At 58.3% G+C, this 23,479-nt stretch overlaps 7 protein-coding genes across 7 annotated transcripts; 2 read left to right on the top strand and 5 right to left on the bottom strand.

Annotated features, from left to right (window-relative positions):
- Positions 1 to 835: 835 nt before the first annotated feature.
- Positions 836 to 4,491, bottom strand: CDEST_07877 (uncharacterized protein). The gene is made up of 2 exons (XM_062924036.1): positions 4,245 to 4,491; positions 836 to 3,994 (listed from the first exon to the last, which is right to left on the bottom strand). The coding sequence occupies exons 1-2, from the start codon at positions 4,297 to 4,299 to the stop codon at positions 1,320 to 1,322; spliced, it is 2,730 nt and encodes a 909-aa protein (XP_062780087.1). The 5' UTR covers positions 4,300 to 4,491; the 3' UTR covers positions 836 to 1,319.
- A 1,924-nt stretch (positions 4,492 to 6,415) lies between these two features.
- CDEST_07876 (Putative FAS1 domain-containing protein) lies at positions 6,416 to 7,979 on the bottom strand (the record flags this gene model as incomplete). The annotated part of the gene is made up of 2 exons (XM_062924035.1): positions 7,163 to 7,979; positions 6,416 to 7,039 (listed from the first exon to the last, which is right to left on the bottom strand). Exons 1-2 carry the CDS (start codon positions 7,859 to 7,861, stop codon positions 6,416 to 6,418), a joined length of 1,323 nt encoding a protein of 440 aa, XP_062780086.1. The 5' UTR covers positions 7,862 to 7,979.
- Position 7,980: 1 nt separating this feature from the next.
- On the top strand, positions 7,981 to 8,592 carry CDEST_07875 (uncharacterized protein). The gene has a single exon (XM_062924034.1). It carries the CDS (start codon positions 7,992 to 7,994, stop codon positions 8,568 to 8,570), a length of 579 nt encoding a protein of 192 aa, XP_062780085.1. The 5' UTR covers positions 7,981 to 7,991; the 3' UTR covers positions 8,571 to 8,592.
- A 4-nt stretch (positions 8,593 to 8,596) lies between these two features.
- Positions 8,597 to 10,398, bottom strand: CDEST_07874 (Putative P-loop containing nucleoside triphosphate hydrolase; the record flags this gene model as incomplete). The annotated part of the gene is made up of 2 exons (XM_062924033.1): positions 8,597 to 10,087; positions 10,168 to 10,398. 2 exons carry the CDS (start codon positions 10,396 to 10,398, stop codon positions 8,597 to 8,599), a joined length of 1,722 nt encoding a protein of 573 aa, XP_062780084.1.
- Positions 10,399 to 10,850: 452 nt separating this feature from the next.
- On the bottom strand, positions 10,851 to 15,769 carry CDEST_07873 (uncharacterized protein). The gene is made up of 5 exons (XM_062924032.1): positions 14,578 to 15,769; positions 13,658 to 14,204; positions 13,008 to 13,285; positions 12,455 to 12,908; positions 10,851 to 12,404 (listed from the first exon to the last, which is right to left on the bottom strand). The coding sequence occupies exons 2-5, from the start codon at positions 13,683 to 13,685 to the stop codon at positions 11,578 to 11,580; spliced, it is 1,587 nt and encodes a 528-aa protein (XP_062780083.1). The 5' UTR covers positions 13,686 to 14,204; positions 14,578 to 15,769; the 3' UTR covers positions 10,851 to 11,577.
- A 3,309-nt stretch (positions 15,770 to 19,078) lies between these two features.
- CDEST_07872 (Putative short-chain dehydrogenase/reductase SDR, NAD(P)-binding domain superfamily) lies at positions 19,079 to 21,022 on the bottom strand. The gene is made up of 4 exons (XM_062924031.1): positions 20,709 to 21,022; positions 20,078 to 20,657; positions 19,433 to 19,982; positions 19,079 to 19,365 (listed from the first exon to the last, which is right to left on the bottom strand). The coding sequence occupies exons 2-4, from the start codon at positions 20,309 to 20,311 to the stop codon at positions 19,298 to 19,300; spliced, it is 852 nt and encodes a 283-aa protein (XP_062780082.1). The 5' UTR covers positions 20,312 to 20,657; positions 20,709 to 21,022; the 3' UTR covers positions 19,079 to 19,297.
- A 452-nt stretch (positions 21,023 to 21,474) lies between these two features.
- CDEST_07871 (Putative cytochrome P450) lies at positions 21,475 to 23,338 on the top strand (the record flags this gene model as incomplete). Its single annotated transcript, XM_062924030.1, has 4 exons — positions 21,475 to 21,742; positions 21,807 to 22,732; positions 22,844 to 23,016; positions 23,179 to 23,338. The coding sequence occupies 4 exons, from the start codon at positions 21,475 to 21,477 to the stop codon at positions 23,336 to 23,338; spliced, it is 1,527 nt and encodes a 508-aa protein (XP_062780081.1).
- Between the last annotated feature and the right edge of the window lie 141 nt (positions 23,339 to 23,479).

The raw sequence follows: 23,479 nt of genomic DNA, 5'->3' as shown, positions 1-23,479 counted from the left end.
ATCAAGACAGCAAAGACACACACACACACACACACACACACACACACACAGAGGGAGAGAGAGAGAGAGAGAGAGAGAGAGAGAGAGAGAGAGACTGACAGATATGCTTAGGAAAGAGAACATTTTCCCATATCCGAATAAAAGACATTTCTTCTTCCTCGAGAGACTCTTTCGTTTGGTGAACAACCGCCGGAACCTCACGGCATGTGCCACATTCCCGATCCCCTCTCGCCTCCCCTTCGCCGGTCAGCCCCCCGGGTGTGAGAAACAGCTTGCTGCTCCCTGGGCGGAGACGCTTGGAGACGGCTCCCGAGTGTCCAGGTCCGGCCACTCCCGGTTCAAAAATCCCCATGGAATGGGGGGGAGGGGGCTTCCGTCGTGTAACCACATGCGAAGGAAGGGGGGCGGTACCTTAGGCCCGAGTTGCCAGAGAGACGACATCGGTCGACATGTAGAGGGAGGGGGCGGGGAGGAGGAGCTCGGTCCGAAGCCAGGGTTTGCAAGAGAAATAAAGGAGATTTTGTTTACTCCGGGAAAAGACCAAACAGAAAAAGGGGGTGGGGGGAGGGTGGGTTTCGGCAATGGTTAGTCTTGTTTATGTGTCTAACTCCGAATTCCAGAGAGATCCATGAAGCCGAGATTTCCCCCCCTTTGGTAGGATTTTGTTTATTTTTCGTTTTTTTGGGTAACCGATCTAGTCATTTACTTGAAGGGGGCAGGAGGAAAGAGAAAAGGAGAGAGAGAGAGGCTGAGAGACACACACAGAGGGAGTGCGAGAAGGAGAGTCCAGAATGTGGACGGAGAGCTTGATGCCAACCCTCTAAAGAGGAGGGAAGGCGATTTGTGTCTATTTATCCCGGCCGTGGACGGGAGAACCGGTTGCGGCTGGTAATATAAACATTGAGTAACACATTAAGTCCAACGATGCGTGACAATTCAATCATATCTTCTTCATCTCCCCGTGACCTTCGTATCGTATCGTACCGTATCATATCATGTCGTATCGTGTGAACAGAGTCCATCTCTCTTCGCTCAGTCTCTTTTCCCCATAACAAGTCTCGCAAATGCTGCCCCCGTGTGAAACGCCGTGCCAATGCTGGGGGAAAAAAAACCCATGCTAACAATGAAAAGCGACACAAGAAAAATCAACCCAAGACGCCAAAAATGTCACAAGCTAAATACTCTGAACATCGAACTCTTTTTTCTTTTATCCAAATTGGCTGTTCACGAGATGATGAACACGCGGCGGCATCATCTCGTGTGGTCATGTCGATGCCCCCTACTTCTAATCCTTCTGCAAGAAGAAAACAGATTGGGTATCAAATCATGGAAGGGCGCGAGGGCGCGCGTTCGTGGAACGGCTTGCGCTCCGTGAAGCGCTTCTGTCGCCTCACGCCGAGCCGCCTCTCGTCGCGGCCGGGCCAGTACCCGAACATCCACGTGCTCTGCGCCGCCGTCGACGCCCGCGTCACCCCGGGACCGGCGCCGAGGTAGACGCGCAGCTTCTCGGCGGAGCGCGGCGCCGCCTGGAACGCAGGGTCGCTGGCGTTGTCCTCGTTGGCGAGGAACGAGAGGATCTCAGCGGGGCAGGCGACGGCGTGGGGCAGGCGGTACCGGTTGCGGCCGAAGAGCAGGGAGACGAGGGCGGCGAGATAGAGGGCGAGGAGGGCGAGGATGACGGCGTAGACGGGCACGTTGGGGAACATGCGAACGTCGGCGGGAGGTGCGGCGGTGAGAGCCATGAAGAGACCGCCGGCTAGGGCCGGGAGGAAGGCGAGGAGGAAGGACAGGAAGGAGAGGGCGGCGACGCGCCAGTGGCGATTGCGGAGCGCGTGGAGGGTGGATTGCAGCGGGAGGCAGGCGGCGTAGTCGGCGAGAACGGAGCGGGCGGCGGGCGCGCCGTCTTTGGCGCCGAGGTCGGCCCAGGGCTGGAGGATGCGGATGTGCTGCTCGAGGGACTGGAAGGCGAGGTATAGGAGCAGGCCGACGAGGCTGGGGACGAAGCTGTAGAGGAAGTTGGCGGCGGAGAAGGCGGTGTCCGAGGGCCCCGCGGTGACGCCCGGGCGGAAGCCGGCGACGAGGCGGGTGCGGTGGAGGAAGGAGACGACGAGGAGGGCGGTGAGGAGGACGACGGCGGCGACTACGAAGAAGAGAACCTGGCCTGTGCGCAAGCACCAGGGGAGGTAGAGAGTGCGGATGTAGTCGTCGTGGCCCGCGGCGGCGGCGTCGGCGGCGTCGATGAGGTGGGAGGTGACGGAAAGCCGGTCCGACTCGTGCTTCACGTCGTAGTGGTCTGAGGGCGTGTAGCCCTGCGAGTGCTCGGTGCCGAGACCGTACCAAGGCGTCAGATCCTGGTTGTTGCCGTAGCCGTGGTCGTCCGTCATCCAGTAGCCGAGCCGGTCGACGATGCGGTTCCGCAGAATACGGCGCAGGGCGTTGCGGTCCTCAGCGACCTCGGAGCCTCGGTACGACTCGCGCGTGTTGCTCCGGCTGATCATGACGGAGAAGTCGGCGATGGAGCGCGGGTCCCAGATGAGCCCCGTGATGCGGCCGCGCCAGAATAGCGCCAGGATGACGACGGCGGCGGCGATGAGGATGTAGAGGGCCGCCAGCGTCCAGGCGACGCCGCGCACCGCGGTCCAGTACCAGACATCGCCGTTCAGGATGACGGTGAAGGTGGCGCTAGCGAGGGGGATCGTGAAGGCGCCCGCCCACAAGACGGCCAGGGCCGCCTTGACGTGGGCCGGCCCGGCAAGGTGGGGGAGGAGGAAGGTCCTGGGGTAAAGGTCCTGGAAGAGGGCGTTCCGCCGGCGCAGGGGCTCGTCCTCTGTCAGGGCGACGAAGGGCAGGATGCGCAGCGTGGTGGCGGCGACGCACTGCGCGTAGACGAAGATGGCGGCGGCGAGGATCTGCGGCAGCAGGCGGAAGAGGAAGTACTTTGCGCTGTAGATGGTCTCGCCGTAGGTCAGCAGGCCAGGCCGGATGGGTGAGTAGACGACGGAGACGACGAGGCAGGCGATCATGGCGACACACAGCGCAGCGAGGGCCATCATGGAGGGCAGCCTGAGGATGGCGGGCACGTATGTCAGGCGGGGGAATCTGACGCGATCCTCGTCGATGGTGTCGAGCTTCGTCATGCCGGGGAAGACGCTCTCCTTTTCGCTGATGGGCAGCCACTTGGGCGCGGATTCAGCGGCGGCGGCGGCGGCGTGGGCCTTGTCCTGGTTCTGGTGAAGGTGGTGATACCTGGAGTCGGCGGAGTGCGGCGGCGACATGGAGATGATGCGGGTGCCCAGGGACATGGAAGGGCGCTCGCCGGCGTGAGACTCGGGACGGAGCGAGTCCCGGGCGTGGCTCGGAACGGGGACCATGGGGGTGAAGCCGACTTCGGGGTCGCCGCTGATCTGGGGGCTCTGGAGGTTGTCCGGGAGGTAGCCGGCGGCGCGGTAGTAGCCGGTGTTCTCGGCCGGAGAGGGCACACTGGAGGGCGGGGAGAAGTTGTGGCCGTGCTCTCGGGTCAGGGCCTCGAGGGCGTAGCGGAGGTAAGGGGTGTCGTCGACGCCCGGGGTGACGGAGCCGTTGGCGGCGATGGTGAGCTCGTCGCGGAAGCCCTTGCCGCGGACGCGGTTCGTGACCTCGTCCATGGCGAGCTGGGCCTCGTTGAAGCGGACGGCGGGTTGGGAGACGTAGGGGTCCTGGGAGTGGAACATGCTGCCGATGACGACGGGAGCAGGGAGGTTCTGCTCCGAGTGGTGGTAGGTGTCGCGTTGATGTTGCGGCTGTTGCTGCTGCTGCTGCTGTTGCGAGGGTGGCGAGGGTGCGACAGGGACGAAGTCGGGCGGCGGGGAGAGAGATTCCTGGGGGCTGGAGTCTTGTTCGTCTAGGCGATCCGCATAACGTTGCGTTGTTGCGTGGTGAGGACGGAGCGTGTTTGGGGTGGACGACTGCTGTGATGGCGTCCTTGCGGACCAGAACTGAGGAGGGTATTGGCCGCCTGAGTTGAGACCGTCAGTACTGCGAATCAGAGTTGAGAGAAGAGCGTGTGTGAATTTGAAAGGGGCTGGAGGTGATGAGGACGGTTGCAGTGGTGGTGGTAGTGGTGGTAGTGGTGGTGGTGATGAGAAGGATGGAGTGTGTAAGAGGAGGAGAAATGGTTGTGCATGAGTGGATGGATGGATGGATGGATGGATGAAGAAGAGATGGAGAAAAGGGAAATCAGGCTGCGATGCAGGATGAAGACTCACGTTGTTGCTGTTGTTGCACGAAGGCGTCGTCGGGGTGGGCGGTGTCGGGATACATGACTCCCTCGTTCCCTCGGCCTTTGACGGGATGTTCGTTGTTTGGGAGCGAGAATCTACCAGATGCGGCGCGTGAGCCTCCACTCGGAAAATCGGTGGTGGGCCAATTAGAGAGACGATGGGAGATATCTGCAATGAACTGGATGCATAAGGCAGAAGGGGGAATGAGAAGGAGGAGGGATGATGGATGGACGGAGGGCTATGCATCGTGGTTGGGCGGGCGGGCGGTGGTGAGGGTTTTGCTGTTTGCCGCCCGATGCAAATTGCAAGTGGTTGGGAAGGAGAAGGCCGATGCATCCTCATCTGGGGTTTGCAACTGGTGACTTGTGACTGGTGATTGGTGACCGGGGGACTGGCGATGCGAGTCGGCGTTGGTGTGTGTGTGTTGTGTGCGATGGAAGTCGGAGGTTGGGAGGGAGACGGCGCTGCAACTCCCCCCAGCCACCGAGAATCCCCGCCGAGACGAGAGACCCACCCCCCGGCCGACGACAGGCCCCGTAATCACCGTATGCAGGAACGAGAGGCAGGGGGACTCACCAGGATTCTCCTATGTTTGTTTCATTTAGAAACAAAAAAAAGAAAAAGAGAAAGAAGAGGAAAGAGTGTTTTCAGTCTTTCCAAGAACTTCAAGGAACTAACTACATTTCCATAGGTACTGAAGAAGGCAGCCGTTCATCCCGTCTTTGTATCCTCGTACCCGGCCGACTTATCGAGAGGCCCCGGGGGAGCAGGGATTACGTATCTTGCAGTACCAGCTGTCCTTGCAGCCATCTCCCCCTCCCTCCTCAAACCTCAAAAGGCCCAACGGGTCAACGACATTTTTCACATCACCTCAGCCGTCACCACTGCCGCCTCATGACCCTCTCAAACGTGTTCTTTGGGTTTGTGTTTGGTGTCTGTCATGCCGACCGATGGTGGGAAGCAAGAAGTGTCATTCTTTCTTTAACCTCAAGAACACCAGGAACAAGTATGGCCCCACGTCACGCTGCCACCAAGCGACAGGGGGGAGTGGCATTCTGAGTGGCTGGGCTGCAGGGGACAATCCGGCCCCACACCTGTGCCGCCGCCGGCCTGGAGCTCCCCTCCTCTCCCCCTCCCCCTCCGCCAGAGCTCTCCCTTCCGCTTCCGCTTCCGCTTCTTCGTCCTCCCGATTCGGTGTCCGTTTGGCACGTATGTATCTCTCTTCGCCCTGAATGTGAAACCTGCCTGGCTCGTCGCTCCGAGCAAACGATCTGCAGCACCATCTAGCCTCTCGCCTTATCTGCAGTGGCGTTTTCCCTCTCTGTCCTCTCGTTCCCCCTGCTGCTGTCTGAGTTCGAGGTGGGGGAGGACGGGGGGAGCAAGCCGGTTTGCGTTGGGCGCATTGCCTAGCCACGGGAAGAAAAAGGAAAGAGAGAGATGCTCACCGCCCGAGGGGGCCGTCAAACGTCAGACGACGCCTCTAGCGGTCTGCTAAGTCAATGCTTGCTTCGTCGTCCTCCTCCTCTTCCTCCTCCTCCTCGCCAAGGTCAACCTTCATCACGGTTGACAGATCCCTTGTGGACCTGCCCATAGTATCGAATCGTGAGCTAGGGGTGGAGGGAGGGCCCAGTTGGGTAGGGCTACGAGAACCCATACGCCGAATTCGTCCTCGACCCTCCCGCACCGCAGCAGATGACAAACTTCATCGGTCCCGTAGCTCAGCTTGGTGATAACGTCGTACTGGTCATGCTCTTTCCCTCTCTTTGGGGGGACGTGTGGTGATGTGAAAGTCCACGGTTTGATTCTGGCGGGAACCACAGCACACACAATGCCTTGCTCCTTTTTGTATACTCTCCGCTTCAGGCCCGATGCAACGGACGACGAATAGAGAGACTGTGCTTGCCATCCCGTATAAGTTGTTGACGCCATCAGGCATTGACCCATGCGATATTTATAGCACACGTGGGATCCCGCCCGTATGCACACGTTCGGTCACATCTCAACTAAGCTGGACAGCCCAGTATTCGACCCTGGGTCTCGGGTTTCCACATTCAACAAAAGCACCCGGCTCTCGGCCGTTCATTCATTCATATCTTAATAGAAAACCTACATTATGTCTTCATCACCGCCTCGAAATGCTCCAACACGCGCCCGTCCTACAGCTCCTCGCTCTCGACTCCGTCCGCCTCTTCCACGAACCGGCCCAGCCGCGCCTTGAGCCCCTCGACGCTGACCCGACCGCGGCCCCCGCTCACCACCCCGGTCTCTGCCCCCGGCACCGGCGGGAGAAGCACGCCGTCCAGGACGTGCAGAACCCCGTCCCGCGCCGGCACGTCCCTCACTGAGACCGACACCCCGTCCACCCGCACCACACCCGCCCCCTCCGGCCCATCAACCTCCACCGAGACTTTGTCCCCCAGCAGATTCCGGACCTCCCTGCTGCCCCTTCCATCCTCTCCCCTGACACCCCCGCCCATGTACACCGCCCCCTCGACGACGTGATACCTCATCAGGGCCCGCAGCCACGCCGCCCCCTCCCCGGAAAACAGGAACCGCCGGCCCTCGCCGCTCAGTGTCTCCTCCCACGCCTCATCCGACGGCGCAAAAAGCGTCACGCCGCCGCCGCGCCGCGACTCACCCTCCATGCCCAACCCGGTCCTCCCCAGCGCCCGCGAAAACGTTCCCAGCCGCCTCGGCAACGCCTCGGCGAGCGTGGCGCACCGTGGCAGCGGTACGAGGACTCCGTCGAGGTAGTGCACCATCCCGTCACTCCCTTCTTTCTGTGCGTGAGAACCATGTCAGCGTAATCTTCGTCGGTACATCTCTATGATGAAAAGAAAACGTGAAAAAAGAAGAAGAAGAAAAGAAACAGCAAATGGAAAAAGAAAACCCGTCTGACTCACAGATTGACCAACAACCCGGCCGTAAAAGTTCACCTCGAGCCCCAGCAACCCGACCCCAATCCTCAACCTCTGCCGCCGGCCGCCGAGCTCGCCCTCTTCGAAGACCGTCGCAAGGGTTCCCACCCTGCCGAGCTCGTCGGCGGTATGCCGGCCCTCGACGGCGTGGTACTCGAGCATCTCCCCCAGCAGCGCGCCCCCACTCCTCTCGAACCCCTCGAGCGCCTGGAATGCCTCGTCGGTGGGCACAAAGACGGTGAACTCCCGGCTCTCGTCCTCGAGCATCCTCCGGAGCTTGTCGTACGACTCCAAAAGCTTGGAAAAGTATGTCGCTCGGTCGCTCTGCCGGATGATATCGATGACGCTCATGTTTGTCGGCTCGTCCGTTTCTCCCGTTTGATCCGGCCTCGGGACATTACCGGCGTGCTGTGGAGCATCGATCGTAGTTTTGATCTCCACCGCCCCCTCGCGGTCAGAGTATCCCACTGCCCATCTGCCCAGCCGTGTCCCGGCACCGATAGCACCTAGCACGGCCCCGCTGACAGAGTCCCGCGTCGGCAACCCTTCCCAGATCAAACCTTCCGAGCCCTTTACGTCCATCTGGATTGGCGCCTGCTGCTGAACCGAATCCTCGGGCAGCACGGTTGCTTCGGCTGCCGAAGCAGCCACAGCCGCGATGGGCAAAAGACGACTCGGCTTCATGACCTCGGTACCCTCAGATCCAGTATCGGTTTTCCAAGACGTAGAAGAGCGGACGTGATTTAGCAGCTTCGAAGAGAGGGTGCGGCGGAGGGTCGAAGATGTGTGGAAATACACGTGTACTCGACGTTCCATGAGAGTTCGTTTGCCTTCTTCACAGAGGCTTATTTATGAATGGGGGACGAGACACCTCAACCCTGATGGAGGACAGAGCGTAACTGAGAGAACTCTTTTTCACTCCTTTCTTCTTTCACGTTTAGATTCTCTTAAGGGTCCGGATGTGGATGGGGGCGGATTCTGTATTGGTATGGATTCAAAGAGGTTCTTTCCCCCCAGGGGGCTTGTAAGACGCCGCCGGGCGGAGGGGGGGCCATCAGGGTCCGCATCCCCGGGAGGCGACTTACATCGCAGCTCGCGGCTCTTGCTTTTCTCATCCCTGGGACTTTGTTCCACAATGTTTCTTGGTATTGACGATGGAGCTTCTGACTGGTCGGACGACTTCTTCAGCCAACTCCTCCGTCGCTCCCGGGACAACAAGGTGGCCCTTCGGCTCATCGCACAAGGTTGGATTCAGACACCGCCAAGGTCGTTGGACATTGATGATGCTCTTCTCCATTCGCCTGGCTTTATCATTGAACATGACTCTCGTTCCGTAAATGTCAGAAATTTCGTCGTTTCAATGTGCCGTGTCGTGTCGTGTCATGTCGTGTGAAAAAAGGTTCCCCCGGTTCCCCCGGTTCAGACCCGGGGCCCTCCAAACCCACCAACAACCCTCACCTCCGCGACCCTCTCCACGACAGTCTCGAATGCGTCAACCACCCTTCCGCCTCTGACATCGACAGCCGCCCACCTCTGCTCCCTCCCCCGCCTTGCCTTGCCAACAGCACCGGCAGAGCTGCCCCCTTCCCAGACGCCGTTCTCGTCGAGAAGGACCTCGATAACCCAAACATACCTCACGGCTCCCGGGACCTCGGTAGCATCTTCTCTGCCACCGCCGCCTGGCCCACGTTCAGGCGCGGAAGCATACAGCTTCTCGGAATCCTCTCTATCCCTCGGGACCCTCGTGCACAGGAGATGCAGGTCCAAAAGCTGCGAAAACACCAGCCCGAACGTCGGCTTATTCCGTCGCGATGCCGCCTGGCTGCCGCCGTAGTAGCCCGCCACGTTCAGTGGTGGCAGGTTGAATATCGACCGGAGGGTCGGATCAAGCGGCTTGTTACCACTGCCACCGGCATTTCCGCCGTAGTTCGGAGGCGGTGGCGGCGGCATCGGCTGCGCAGAACTGTCCTGAAGATTCGCAGACTTCGACGTCTCTTTTGGCGAGCTCGTGCTGTTGAGAAGCATGATCAACGGGCTGCTCGGGAGGCTCCGCGCCAGGTACCGCAGGTGTGAGGAGAGGAGCTGCAACGAGGCATGCGCGGATTGCCGGTTGCGGTGCGTGAAAAGGGCCGTCATGAGGCTGTGGAAGTGCGTGATGAGGATAATGTCAGGTAGATCTGGTTCGTTCGGCTCCTCCCCTCGGGGGTGGCTCTTGTTCTGCTCTAGGGGTTTCTCTTGAAGCTCCTCTTGAACCCGCTCTTGTTCTACTTCTTGGATCACTTCCAGGATGTTCTCTTGTGAGGTCGTCTGTCTGGGAGACTCCACTTCCATGTACGGCGTCGGAGACCGGATCGAGGAAGGCGGCGGCGACAACTCGCTCGATGACGATGCGGACGACAAGAAATCCTCTGCGTCGCTGTCGGCGATCTCCGTCCTGGTAGGCCTTGGCGGTTTCAGCTCCGGTAGCACGATTCTCTCCGGCAGTTCCTCCGGCGCCGATGGCATTGGAGACTCCGTCGAGGGTTCTGGGACGTGAACCGCCTCTCTTATTTGCTTCTTTTCATCCGGCTGCTGCTGTTGCCGCTGCTCGGGGACAGACGGTGCCTCCGCACCCGAGCTCGCGGGAGGGATATCCAGATCCCCCAAGACCTCCCATAGCCCCTCCAGGTCGAACACCCTCGACACCGACACTCTCTCCAGGCAGTTCTTCAGCAAGCCCTTCACCTCCGCCTCGGCGATCCCTTGCACACCGAGCTCGGCCCTAATTGCATCCCTCAGCGCCGGGAGGATGGCAGCAGGTGGCTGCGTAGTGACAATCATCGCACTCGCCCTCATCTTCGTGCTTGCTCCCACAGTGCCAACGCCGCCGCCTTGATCACAAAGCGTGTTCGCCAATGTCTGCAAAGACATCTTGAGATACCGACCAAGTCAGCAGCCGCGCCAAGCCATTACATGCGTCGTTTCGGGTTCCCAGGACCAGGAAAGCTCACCAAGAGTCCCATCTGCTCGCTCTCGGAACTGATACCGACCACGTTGCCCCTCTCGAAACCGCCCGTGAGGAGGACCTCCTCGTCCAACTCCCGGCACCCGACCCTCACGGCGCCCCTCTCTCTTATCGCATCCCGCCGCGTCGTCTCCCGACGGCACAGCACTGCGGCGGATACCGGCTCTAGCGGAAAATGCGAGCCCGCCTGCGACGCCGGAAAGACGTCGTTAGCCATTGGTTTCCCTTTTGGTCTTGCTTTTGCTTTCCCTCCTTCTTCACTTCTTTTCTCTGACCTCTAAATCGCTCGACAGTGCCGTCTGCATGCGTCTGTGAGTGAAAGCCGACAGTACCTGATTTGTCGATCGTGGCATTTCCTTCGTCGTCAGGAAAATTCCACCACCTTGTATGTGACCAAGTCGATGGCGCGTATGCCTCCGCGTCCAAGAATAATAGGCAGCAGGGCAGGAGGGTGTCGCGAAGTCACCTGACCAAGCTGTTGAAAGTGAGGCAGTTTCCGGTTGGGCGACCAGGGGTTACATAATCCACATTCCCTACCAATGTCTCTCTCCCTAAAGCCACACAGTCATCCAGGAGGCCTAGTCAGCACCTTCAGTGACATCATCATCCCTCTTATCTTGCATGGATGTCACCTGTGCTTGCTCCTTGCCCATTCATCCAGACTTCACCAGATCACCAAACCTGGTTTCTACCATGTCATTAAGCTGATGTCTTGTTCCATAATTACCATGAATGCGTACATCACTGAGATTCAGCAATCAACTGGTTCAGGACATTGGTCTTACTTTGTATTCTCACTAAAACTGTCTCCTAACAATCTGCCGACGGACTGTTGTTGCTTGCTCTATGTTTCCCCCTTCTGTGTGGTGCGGCGTGCTTCTGCCGGCCTATGGGTAGCAAGAATAAAAAGGCACAATAGGAGGCTTGTTCCCCCTTAAACGAAATAACATTATTCACAGGAAAGGTATCACTTTGTTAGGCAGTGATAACAAACCAGACGCTCACATGCGGCTGCCCTGTCCTGGCCATCATAGTAGTCTTTGTCCTGATGACTTCTCCAAGAGCCACCCCAACGCAATTCAAACTTCCAACCCTTTTCTTTATGATTTTCCCTGGGCGATCCAGAAAGCAATAGCGGCCAGGCTGCCTAATGCATTGCTATACGAAGTGTAGACCTGACGCTTGCAGCGTAGCCTGGTCGTATATAGGTTCACTTTATTCGGGAAAGCCAGAGCGACTTGTTACTCTGTGCTGCAGCCGGATGCCCTGTCGCAAAGGCCTTTCAAAGAAAGAAGGCCTGTTTCTTGGAGATCCGTTGCTGGCATCTGCCTCCTCCGGGTGGCTCACGACTAGACTCCATGAGCTCATGTCCAGCTTCCTAAGTCCTGCGTCTCCACTAGGCGGCAGTTCCAGGCGCTGGGGGTGGTGCCATTGCATCTGAGGCCTGGCGTCTTCGGCCACCCTTCAGACTTTTGACTCTGGCCAGGAAGCCTCCAGAAGGCTTGCTAGGCCCGTCATCGGTCGGCGAAGTGGCATCCGCCGTAGCACGGCGCTCCAAGCCATTAGCGGAGCCCCGTCGAGGGACGGGCGGCGGCGAGCCGGGCGATCTGGCGCCGTTGCGTCTGACTGAAATGGTCTCCGGCTCCTTCCCATACTCTGAGAAGAAAGGGTTTCGCTCGCCCGTGTATGAGATGCTCGAGGAAGGACCGTTACCGTCGGGAGATCTACGCGATGTGTAGGCACCCTCGGGGTTGGTGATGCGGCCCGAGGGACCATACTCGCGCGGTTCTCTTTTGATGCCGCGGATACGTTGAGCAATTGACTTGCTCCTTCCGAGACCCTCTGAGGCGGCCTGTTGGGCTTGCTCGGCCTGAGTGCGTTGAATTGCCGCACGAGCGGCAGGGGTGCCCTCGAGGAATGTTGAGGCGCCGAGGCCCATCGACTCTTCGCCGTAGATGATGGAACCGCGAGCTCTGGGGTCAAACACGGCCGGGTCGGCTTTTCGCTCCGCGTTCCTTGCAGCAGCGGTGGCAAAGTCCGCGGATGCGTCGCCATCGTTGTTACCCAGGAATGTGGCGTGATCGGGCCGCTTGTTGAGAGGACCGGAGCCGCCCAATGACATGTTCAATGAGTCCTTAGCAAAGGCATGCATCGGTGCGCGCCGGCTGCCCTTGCGATTACGATGCGGGTTCGCGGCATCAAATGGGCCATCGTGGTGGAACACTGGACTCATCAGCATGAGAGCTTGGCTGGGGCGAAGGAGGCAAACCTACATCCTGTACCGTAGATGCTGGTGGCATCCAATTGATCAATGATGTCGAGCCTGCGGCTGGGCTTCTTGGGGTCCTTATCCTTTCCTTCCCGGGCGCGGCGCTCTCTTTCACGACGTCTGGCATCCTTGGCCTTCTTCTCTTCCTCGGTGAGAGGCTTCTCAATGTCAATGAGGACCGACGAGTCCGAGTTCCTACGCGGACGGCGTTCCTGGGGTCGGCGCTGGGGCGATGCCGGCGCTCCGGCCGGTCGGGGAGGTCCGCCATTGCTGCCGCCTTGCATGCGGCGCTGTCTCATCGCCTCCTCCTGGGATCTTGACGGGCGGTGCCCCGGTGGCGGAGGGCCGCGACGGTTAGGAGGTATATTTTCGCGTCCAGGCTGGCCGGGCGGGCGGTTTGTAGAGGGTCGTCCTCCATCGGGGCGCGATTGCTTCTGATCGTTGATGGTCAGACCGTCCTGTGCGATGGAAAAGTCAGTAAACTCTGGCCATTTCAGTTGGTACGCGCGGCGGCCGACACAGGCTGTCTCAATTGAGGGGTCGTCGAGGGCACGTACGAACAGTTCCTCGGCGGTAGGCGATGCCTTGGTGTCGAACGATGGTGCCATATTGCCTACTCCGATCAGATTTGGTTGACTAGACGAAAATGATGGATCAAGGAACGGGTTGCGAGAGACAGGTCGAGGAGGAGGGTCGTCAAAAGGCGAAGCGGGCGAGGTGGTATTGCTGTAGGTAGCGCCGGAGAGGAGTGGGGAGGCAGCGCGGTTGCGAAAGGGGTTGTTGGAAGAGAGATTAAGCGTCAAGTCAGCACCAGCAGACCTGCTAGGTTGATGGCCTGTTCCAAGGAAGTAAAGTCAGCACCTCGTCAATAAGGAAAAGAGAGGCAAAGACGGCCCCGTGCATGCGGATGACGGCGAGGGGGTGGGAAGGGATGTGAAACATGAGGGAGGTATACATGACACAACAGGTTCGACAATTGGGTGGAGCGGGCGCCGTGCTTGCGTTTGCTTGGGCGGCAGTGCAATCCGTGAGAAGGTCGGCTCTCTTCCCGTTGGACAAGGGAAAAGTCAAAGGGGGTGTGATAAACCCGGGAAGATGGTGGTAGACAGGCATGGAAAGGGGTGGGTGGGAAGAGGGCGCAAGTAAGGTAGGATAGGACATGCCGGCCGCATATCCATATCAAACCGGTGTTCAATGCTTGGCTTACCTGGCTGTGTTGATTGTGCCTTTGACATTTTGGCTGTGGTTTGTGACCAAGAGTAGGATGGAGTGGTGTACCCGGGTTACCGTGGCAGGAGGGATGAGATTATGGATAATGAGGATGGACAGGCGCGTCGTATCCAAAGTCGAGGGATCGGCCTTTTCTTCCGCAAAAAAAAGGGGAGGGACCTGGCCGACCGGCGGATGAGGGACCGATGAGAGAGCGTTGCTGCCGAGCTGGATTCTTCTTTGGTTGCTAGATGCACGCTCCTAGCGTCATGCCTCGCTGCAGGGACGCTGAACACGACAGGGGACGGTTCTTCGGCAGGCCACTGTGCGTTGTGTGCGGCGCAAGCAATCAACGGTAGAGATGGCGGTCGGGAGCTGTCGACTTGGGTGAACGTGGGTCGTGGAGTAGTGGTACCGATGGTCGGTGGGAGGAAAAGGAAAAAAAGGGGGCGAATTGGAGATATCGAGAAACCTCGCCAATAATCGACAATGCGCGACTGTCTGGTTTGTGGTGCACAAGCAGCTACGAGTTGCGCTTTTTCTGTCTGGTCTGGTTAGTGTCAGCTATAAAAAAACACAAACACACTGGCTTTTGGTTTGGGTTGATTTGGGTCGGCCGGGGGGGGGGACTGATGGAATATCGGGTTTGGGGCCAATTCAGGGGGAAATTGCTGGACTGCTGGGAAGCGAGTGGCATGGCTAGGAATTCCGGGTGGTAGAGTGGTGGATCTAGGGTCCACGCAGCGCCGAGCGAGGTTGAAGGGGTTTGGCTGCTTGATTTCGGACAGGACTGGGGATCGGGGATTTGCAAAGGGTGGCTGGCCGGTGGGTGATGCCGTTGAATGGACGAACGCGCGACCAGCGGCATGGCCAAGCAACAGCGGTATGAGTGGGCCGAAAAGGGAAGTGCAGACTCACCTTGGGGGGTTCCTTTTTGTCTTTTCCTCCTTGCGTTGCTTTCTTTTCCCCTGCCAACTGATTGTTATACTGATTGCAGGCAAGCGACACCGCTCTGTTTCGTTTGGGGGAATTTGGCCTATTAGTATATCGCTGATCGGTACCCCAGACTTATGGAATAGCGACAGGGCGAGAAGGATCCAGAGTATCGCGTTTGACAGCTTGTGGCGCACAATGGATCAGTGGGCCTGGTATCTGTCTGTCTGGCCTGTGTGACACGGGCTCGGTGCGTTGCAACACGGACGCGGGTTGACCCAACTTCTTGGTCGCTTTGGCCAGGTCAAGTCGGACGAAGGATCCAACGAGGTTGCGACGTGAGCAACTTTGTCTCGGTACGGGCGAGGGGTGGCTAGGATGGGTTGGCGTGTCGGAGGTGTTCCGTTGGGACCGGTTCTTTTCTCCCTTCTCGACTCCGAAGATGGCAATGGTCGGAGCGCAGGGTGTGTGTCGCGTTGCCTTGATCGAGGTGACGGTGTATGTACTGACTGGATGGTTCCTATCGGTAAAGAACGTGTTCTGCTTGGATCGGGTCGATGATGTTGTCGCTGTTGCTAGTCGTGTTTGGATGCTTAGAGAATGCGGGGGGTATGGGTTTGGAACATTAAATGTGACGTCGGATTGAAACGAAGCTCAAGAGGGAGTTGGCGGGAGAAAACGGACGACAAGTTGGTCAAAGTGAAAGACGAAAGGCTCCCAGGCCTGGTAAAGAAGATGATGGCCGGTGGGGGAATGGAGTCGAATCGAATTCAGCCCGAGAATGGGTATGTTTGGCCGCGAAGGGGGGGAGAAGCGAGGGAAGTCTGGCGAGAGGGCGGTACTGTTGTCGATATGTGGGAGGTGCCTTACGAGAGCCTTAGGGAGGCTGCCAGCTGGAGGCGAACCGCACGACTTCCCGTTGCAGGAACGAATAAAGGGGGAGGGCTGTGGAAGGCACAAAGAAAGAAGGAACCAACACCCGACAAGTCGTAGCCGTCGAGAGAGGAAGGAAAGCGAAGGGGTAAGGGCGAGGCAGGGCGAGGCAGGAGCAGCAGGCACAAGCTGAGTATGCAAGAGCGATGGGTTATTAGTGTTGAACGGTGGTGGTTTCCTTTGGCAGGGGCAGGAAAGAAGAGGGAAGGAAGAGGTAGGTGATACGTATACCGCAGAAAAAGAGAAGAGAAAGTAGAAAACAGAAACGAGGACGAGTCCGAAAGAAAGATGCCAACTAGTAACAAGAACGAATAACGAGTTACGACACGCCGTCCCGTCCAGTCCGGATCCCCGCGCATTCCACCCGTTCCGATCGCCTCCTCTCCCCAATTTGGGCATCCCATCCATCCCATCCCATGTTATCCCATCCTGTCCTGCCCTCTCCTACCCCATCCTATCATTTGCATCCCATCCTATCAAAAAGAAGAGAATAAATCAATCAATCATTTGCCAGCTACACCTGAACCGGGACCTCATTAGCTGGGGCCGGGTCTAATGCCTGGGTGAGGATGGATGGATCTGGGCCACGACCTAATTTCGACCTCGCACATCGACCTCGCCTTTTGGATGGAGTCCAAGGGTTTGGCACTACGGATACCTCACTTGACTTCATTTTCTCTTTACCTGACGGATGCCTCGCCTCATGAACATTAGCTAGCCTCTGCTTAGCAGCTAGCTGGATTCGGCCACTGCCACGGTCAGGACCCAAGCACAGGGCACAGGAAAGACAAGAAACACAGGACATGGCACCAGGGCCTCGCGCGCAATCACAATCTCTCGGGTGCCGTCGACCCAGCTTTCGCACCAAGCTTCAAACAGAACGTGCCCACCGTCGCTCTGCATTCTGCCGCTCTACACTCGAACGAGTATCGTGGCATGGGGTCGCGATACACTAGCAATGACCAACGCGGGAGTGATGGTCCTCGGCTGACCGGGGTGCTGACAAGACGTGCCGATGACTCCCCCTCAGGACCCCTAATAATCCCACAGTATGCGTACGCACATAGCATGCACACTTCACACTAACCAGGGCAGCTCAACAAATGGGCGGATGGGTGATGAGGGATGGAACGACGGGGTGCCGTTTGCCCAGACTTGCCTCCGATGGAGTTCCGCAGAACAAGACGACGAACGACCTGACCTCCTGCTGCTGTCGTTATTGTCTGCGGCAGCACCGAACGTCCGACACTCGGGTCTACCAGACAAGAATACCAACGAGATCGAAACGGACAACGGTGCAACCACAGATAGGAGCCCCCCCCCCCCGTTTGGCGCTGGAGCCATCTGACCGACAATGCATCCCATCCCCCCCCTCCCAGGCCACACGGCCATGCCTGGCCTTCCACACCTTATACTTATGCACGTGCCGGCTACAACCGACGGGCCTTCCTTGGCTCGCGCGCCCGTAGACTGTCAAAAACCTTGTGGCATGTACCTGGCACCAGTCAATCTACCGGTGCGTAATTATGTGCTCCTCCACTAAGGCCCACGGCTTCCTGGTCCGGATTTCTTTCTTTTCTTCCCCCTTTGAACGGAGCGTCGGAGGCTAACGCTACCTACGTAACAGAACCGTATTTCTCCCGAAGCCTCCGTCCGTCTTCGGACAGGCACGTTCGAAGGTCTACAGAGAGCTCGGCGGTCCAGATGGCCGTGGCACCTCCTTATGTTCTTCCTCGGGACCAAAATGATAGATGGAGCTAGCTCTACGTCCACCCAGTCCCTGGCAACTTGAGCAACTAAAGTATGGAGTCTGCATGTTGGAGATGAGAATCAGAAGAATCAAATGGTAGCACAGGGCCCTGGGTTGTCGCCCCCATCTCAAGTGCTGGGAGTGCAACCTCGTGTTGGGCACCCCGGTCATCTCACTGCGCCAAGCAAACATGGGGTGCAGGAGAACGCTTTGGATGTCATTAGCCCGGGTAGCAGGTCGAACAGCGGCAGGCGTCCAAAAGTCGAGACTCGAGAGTATCCCCCTCGTTCAATACCATCAATCAGCCTCGAAACGCCACCGACTGCGGCAGCAAGACCGCTCTTTTCGTCGTCGGTGCGCACTGCACACGCACTTGGGTCTGGTCTCCCGCTAGACCCGTGACGTTTCCAGTCCCTCGGCCGCAACTCCCTCCCCACAAGGCCCGGCCATCTCGGTGGCGCCCAATAGCTGCTCTGCATCGGACAATTCGGTTGGTCGCTCGATCTCAGCTATCATCCGAGCGCAAACAACCGCTGCCCGCCATCGTCGCCATCGAGAGAAGAAACGGACCCGCTTTGTTTTAGCGGGCGAATGCACGTTGTAACTTGGGTGTTTGCAGGAGTCGAGTCGAGATCGACGCTGGCACTCATTCAGCAATAAGCGTAAAGGAACATGCCGATTTGCCCTGCCAAGCTTCGTACAGTACACCAAACAGGCATCGTACTCGCTGTTCCCTCTCCTCAGCGAGGGAGACACACAAGAGGCCCTCCAATCTCAGCCGCTGGCGATCTGGTTTGATCGGCCCCCAGCTCCCACCCCTCCTCGCATACTACTGGCATGTCAGTCAATCTTCAGCTGGCTAGCAACGTGCAAGCAAATTCGAAAAGGCTCGAGGAAGCAACCAAGACGACTTGGAGGACGCGCGCCAAATACCTCTGACGCTTGCTACTTGACAGACTGGTGGCGATAGTGACATCGACAGCAACAGCGACAGGTGTGCCCTAGAGGCACCCTTTTCTACTTTCCACGATGCTTCTCGTCATCTCACTCACTCCCTTTCGCTTCGTGATCGGATCGGGGAGCCACCTCCGTCGTTGTGGTGCCCCGTTGAACAAGATGTACGGAGTAGAAAGCAGCGTCATCCCAGCCTCTCCAGGCTGACGTCGCCAATCTGAAACGTAAGCGAGCATTTTAATGGACTAAGAGCATTGGAGCTAGATAAAAAAAAAAAAATCTTTCGACGGAGCTTGTTCATTATCTTCATTTGAGCATATGATTGTGGAGGGGAGGAGGCTTTGATTAATATCGACAGCTGCGGTCTGCCGTAAATGCTCCGCAAAACGATCAGCAGGGGAGAGGCCGACCGAACGACGCGTATATTGGCCCGCGCGATGTGTTGAGAGAGATTGCCTTTTGGCTTTTGGGCAGTACGAATCTCTCACTGTCCCCATCGCCAATGCAGTCATGTGCAACGAAAGCGATTGCGACCACCAGCCCACCCCTCTATCTCCTGCTTTCCCCCATGATCACAGCATCCCGGTCACTCTTAGTGGACAGCTAGTTGCTGTCCCCGTCAGTGCTCAGCTGGCTTCTTATACCCTGGCCACGGGAACTGCGGGGATGCAATCAAGAAGAGTCGTTCGTCTCATTTGCGGCGTTGAACACATGAGCCGCCTCTTGACGCCGTTGAGCTACCACAACTGCCCGCTGACTTGCTCCCTGTGAGCGGGACAATGTGTGGCACGGGAAATAGGCGGTATGCCATGCACGCCCACGGTCCAGCCCCCTCCCCTTCCGAAAAAAAAAACACCACCAAAGCCCGACTCAACACCCATGAAGCCTACACCGGTTTCTCGACTTCTCGCACGAAACACCCCCAGTCCGAACCATGATAGACTGGCGTTCTAGCCATCACTTGATCCGCCGTGGATTTGATCCGGACCCGCCTCAAAAAAAAAACCACTTTACAACAGCATCTCATACTTCGCCGAGGCCGGCTAGAACCTCTCGAGCGATCAGCAATCACCAAGGAAGATGCAGAGGCGTCGAGAGCCCCTTGCCCAGCACGGGCTCGGCCGTGCCAATATCGCCTGGCGTGTGTCAGTCCATGTCTTGCCCCCCCCTTCTAAAAAGTGCAACCACAACGTCGGCACTTACCCGGGCCTCTCGGCGCCCAATACTCGCCTGTCTTGGACATGTCGAGCTGTGACGCCCATTTGATGAGACTCTCGGCCGCTTCGTCGGGAGTGACGGCTGCGGCTCGGACACACACACGGATGTCAGCGATCCATTCACCGCGGAGACAGAGCAACAAGCACTCACCACCGCCGTCATCCCAGTACTTATCAAAGCCCACGCCCTTGGTCATCTCGGTCCGCATGAAGCCCGGGTGAACGATGCTGACTACGACGCCCTTTTCCTTGAGGTCGAGGCTCAGCAGCTTGCCGACCATGTTCAGGGCGGCTTTAGAGGCGTGGTGGGCGTAGTTGCCGCCGCCCTCCTTCTCGTGGCGGAGGGTGATGCTCCCGGACTCGGACGAGACGAGCACGACCCTGGAGCCCCCCTGGAGAAGGCCGGCGTGCGTGAGCGCGTGGACGACAAAGACGGGCGCGATGGAGCTCGTCGTGTACATGCGCTGCTCCTCGGCCCAGTCCGGGCCCTTGTCGGCGCTGAAGTCCTCGGTCGCGAAGTAGCCCGCCGTGATGATCTGCCGAGGGGGGTGGCGTGGTGAGTTAGACGATTGGGCCGCCCCGATGAGTTCCGTGTGGGTGTATGAAGAGACGAGGGGGGCGAAAGACTTACCACGGTTGACAGCGGCTTAGAACCACCACTACTCAGCTGGCTGGCAATGGTCTCGCCGACCTTGGAGTCAGTCAGGTCGACTCCGGGGAGCCATTCGACGTTCTCCGGGAAGCCCTTAGGACCCTCTTTCGAGCGCGTCGTGCCGTAGACGGTGTTGGCGGGGTCCGCGGCGTATTGCTTGGTGAGGGACGCCCCGAGGCCCCGAGTGGCGCCGACAATCAAAATAGGAGCCATGTTCTAGGTTGGGGGGTTTTGCGCTTGCCTGGGTTATGTTTCTGGAGTTCCTTTTCTTCTCCCTCTCTCTCTCCCTTCTGTTGGAATTGTTCCTTTTCTATTTTCGTTTACTCTCAAACGCTTGCTGGAATGTTGGCAAGCGTTGAAATACGAATGAGAGGACGCCAGACAGATGGGGGTTGTGAGGGAGGCCGATGAAGAATGCTAGGGAGGCTCCGGCGTGGTCGTGACGTAGACATGCCGATGACGAGCGGTGAGTACGGGCAGTGGCGGGGGAGGGCTTGCCTGTCCGTGATCGATCACGCCTTACGTCTTGCGTCCTATGGCCTTATCGATAAAGCTGAGGTGATGAAGGTGTATGTATGTGTCTGTGTCTGTGTGTGTGTTGGTTGCTGACTGATCCAAAGTCTCAATCCCGGATCTTCCCTCCTCCTTCTTTTGCTGCTGCGAATCTACAGGTACGGTACTGTCCGGAAGCATGCCCCATACCTACTTCTACCGTATCAGTGCAGGTGGTGAAAGCTCACTGGAGGCGGAACTTCCCTGCATAACATGCGACGACGGCGACACCCATGTTACTCGTCACGGCCAACTTACAAGAGTCGACGGAGTATTCGCCCTTGCTCCAGCTTCGCATCGCGTCTGCCCTTTTCAGCTGTTTAGTTACATCCCCAAAGGCCTCGTCTAATTAGGATCATGGCCACGGTCATGGCTTGAACGACGCGGTTCCAACTCGTTTATATAAATATATATCTCCTTCGTGAGTGGCTGGCTGTCAAAATTGCCCCGAGCAAACGGTTCCTGAAACGAACCGAGCGGTTGAGTTTCAACCACGACGTGTGTCTCCCCCTTCAGCTTAAATCAGGGGAATCCCGTACAGCGACGTTTGAGTTGGCCCAATCCGGAAAATCCGTTGGGTCTTGGCCGCCGTGAACCATCGCATCACATCGAATTCGTATTCGTTGCGGCTGGAACCCTTGGGTAGATAATAAACCCGCCGCTCACCAGAGGGGCCCAGCTGGGCATGATCTATCTTTTTCCATCCCTCTAGATTTTTTGATAATAGACATTTACGGTGGGAAACTGCGTAGTAACGAAAACACCATGGCGTCGAGTTACGGAACCATTGCTCTTCGCCTTGTTGAACTGACGTTTGCCTACGTATGTCTCACAACCAACATGAAATACAGGGGCGTATCGAACTGATGATATTCATATATCTGTTGTGTGTACAGTACTTCCTGCTCGGCATATACAATGTCTTCTTCCACCCCTTACGCCATTACCCGGGGCCGCTTCTCTGGCGGTTCAGCCCGGTACCCAAGAACATTCACATGCTTGTGGGCAACTACGCCGCCAAAGCACGCGAAATCCACAAGACGTACCCAGGAGCCGTCCGCGTCGCTCCCAACGAGCTCTCCTACATCCAGCGTGCGTGAACTGCCTACGTAACCCCCTCCGCCGACCTCGCTGCGCTCAACTGACCGGCCAATAGCACAGGCATGGAAAGACATCATGGGCCGCCCCCTCCGGTCCGAGATGCCCAAGGACCTGCGCTACTTCGGCGGCGAGAACTTTGGTCGCGACAGCATCGTAACGACCCGGCCGGCTGACCACACGCGTCAGCGCCGCATCTTCACCCACGCCTTCTCTAACACGGCCCTCAAGGCCCAGGAGCCGCTGCTGGCGTCCTACGCCGACCAGATGGTCGAGGCCATGGGCCGCCATGACCGCCGCGGACGGGTCAACATCGTGGACCTGTACAACTTCTGCACCTTTGACATCATGGCCGACCTCACCTTTGGCGAGCCGTTGCTGCTCCTCCAGAACGGCGCATACATCCCCTGGGTCCACAATCTCTTCGCCGGGCTCAAGTTCGTCATCTGGGGCGTCGTGCTCCTCGAGATCCCCCTGCTGGGCCCGCTGGTCCAGGCCGTCACGGCGGCGCCGCTGAAGAAAAAGGCCCAGGAGCACACCGACTACGCGGGCCGCCTCGTCGACCGCCGCCTCGCCGAGGCGAACCACGCGAAGCCCGACATCTGGAGCTTCGTCCTGCGTCGGAGCGGGGACGGCGCAGGAGTAGACGGTGACGACGGCGACACCAAAGGTCTCAGTGTCAGGGAGATGCACGCCAACGCCGCCGTCTTCATGGTCGCCGGCACCGAGACGACGGCGACGGTGCTCTCCGGGACGACCTTCCACCTGCTGCGGAACCCGCGTGCGTACGGCCTGCTGACGAGGGAGATCCGCGGGCGATTCGCGCGGGCCGAGGACATCCGCGTCGACGGGCTCGTCGGGCTCGAGTACCTGCAGGCCGTGCTGATGGAGGGGCTAAGGCTGTATAATCCGGCCGGCGCCGGGTTGCCGCGGATCGTCCCGAAGGGCGGGGCCGAGATCTGCGGCAACGTGGTTCCCCAAGGCGTAAGTGAACCCCCCTTTTCTCATTCTCCTTCCTGTTCCCCCTTTTTTCAAACGAGTTCGCTGGCCAAGGGGATGGGGTAAAAAGCATTGACTAAATATTCCGCGCGGCAGACCCTCGTGTCAGTCAACCCGTACGTCGCCTTCACGCACCCGGACAACTGGGCCCGGCCGACCGAGTTCGTACCGGAGCGCTGGATCCACCCAGAGGACCCGGAGTGGAAGGACGACAAGCGAGACGTCCACGAGCCGTTCTCGTACGGCCCGAGGAACTGTCTCGGGAAGAAGTGAGTCGTTCCCGGATCCTGATTTGCCCTCGCTTTCCCATCGTATCAATACTTCGCGGTCCATCCCATTTTTGTTCTCCCCCTTTTCTTCATCACAGAGTTATGCATCATGTTGGTTGCAAAGGAACGTCGTCTTTGCTAACCAATGGCCGTCTTGCCTAGCCTCGCGTGGCTCGAGCTCCGCCTGCTCCTGGCGAAGACTCTCTGGCACTACGACATGGAGCTGTGTCCCGGGATGGAGGACTGGCTCGTGCAGAAGAGCTACATCACGTGGGAGAAGGGGCCGTTGATGGTGACGCTGAAACCCGTGGAAAGGGATTGAGGAGTAGGGTGGTCTGTGTAGCATAGAGGGAATATCAGTGGGCGGCAGCATCTATAGGATGGGACTTTGAGGTCAGTAGAGAGAACTCACTCCTGCTGGCCTCATCGATGTTCTCGGTCGTGGTGTACTGTGGTTTTATGC

Source organism: Colletotrichum destructivum, chromosome 5 (assembly GCF_034447905.1).
Source record: "Colletotrichum destructivum chromosome 5, complete sequence".
NCBI classification, from domain to species: Eukaryota; Fungi; Ascomycota; class Sordariomycetes; order Glomerellales; family Glomerellaceae; genus Colletotrichum; species Colletotrichum destructivum.
The sequence above is the reverse complement of the archived record's forward strand: the minus strand, read 5'-3'. Positions and strand labels throughout refer to the sequence as shown.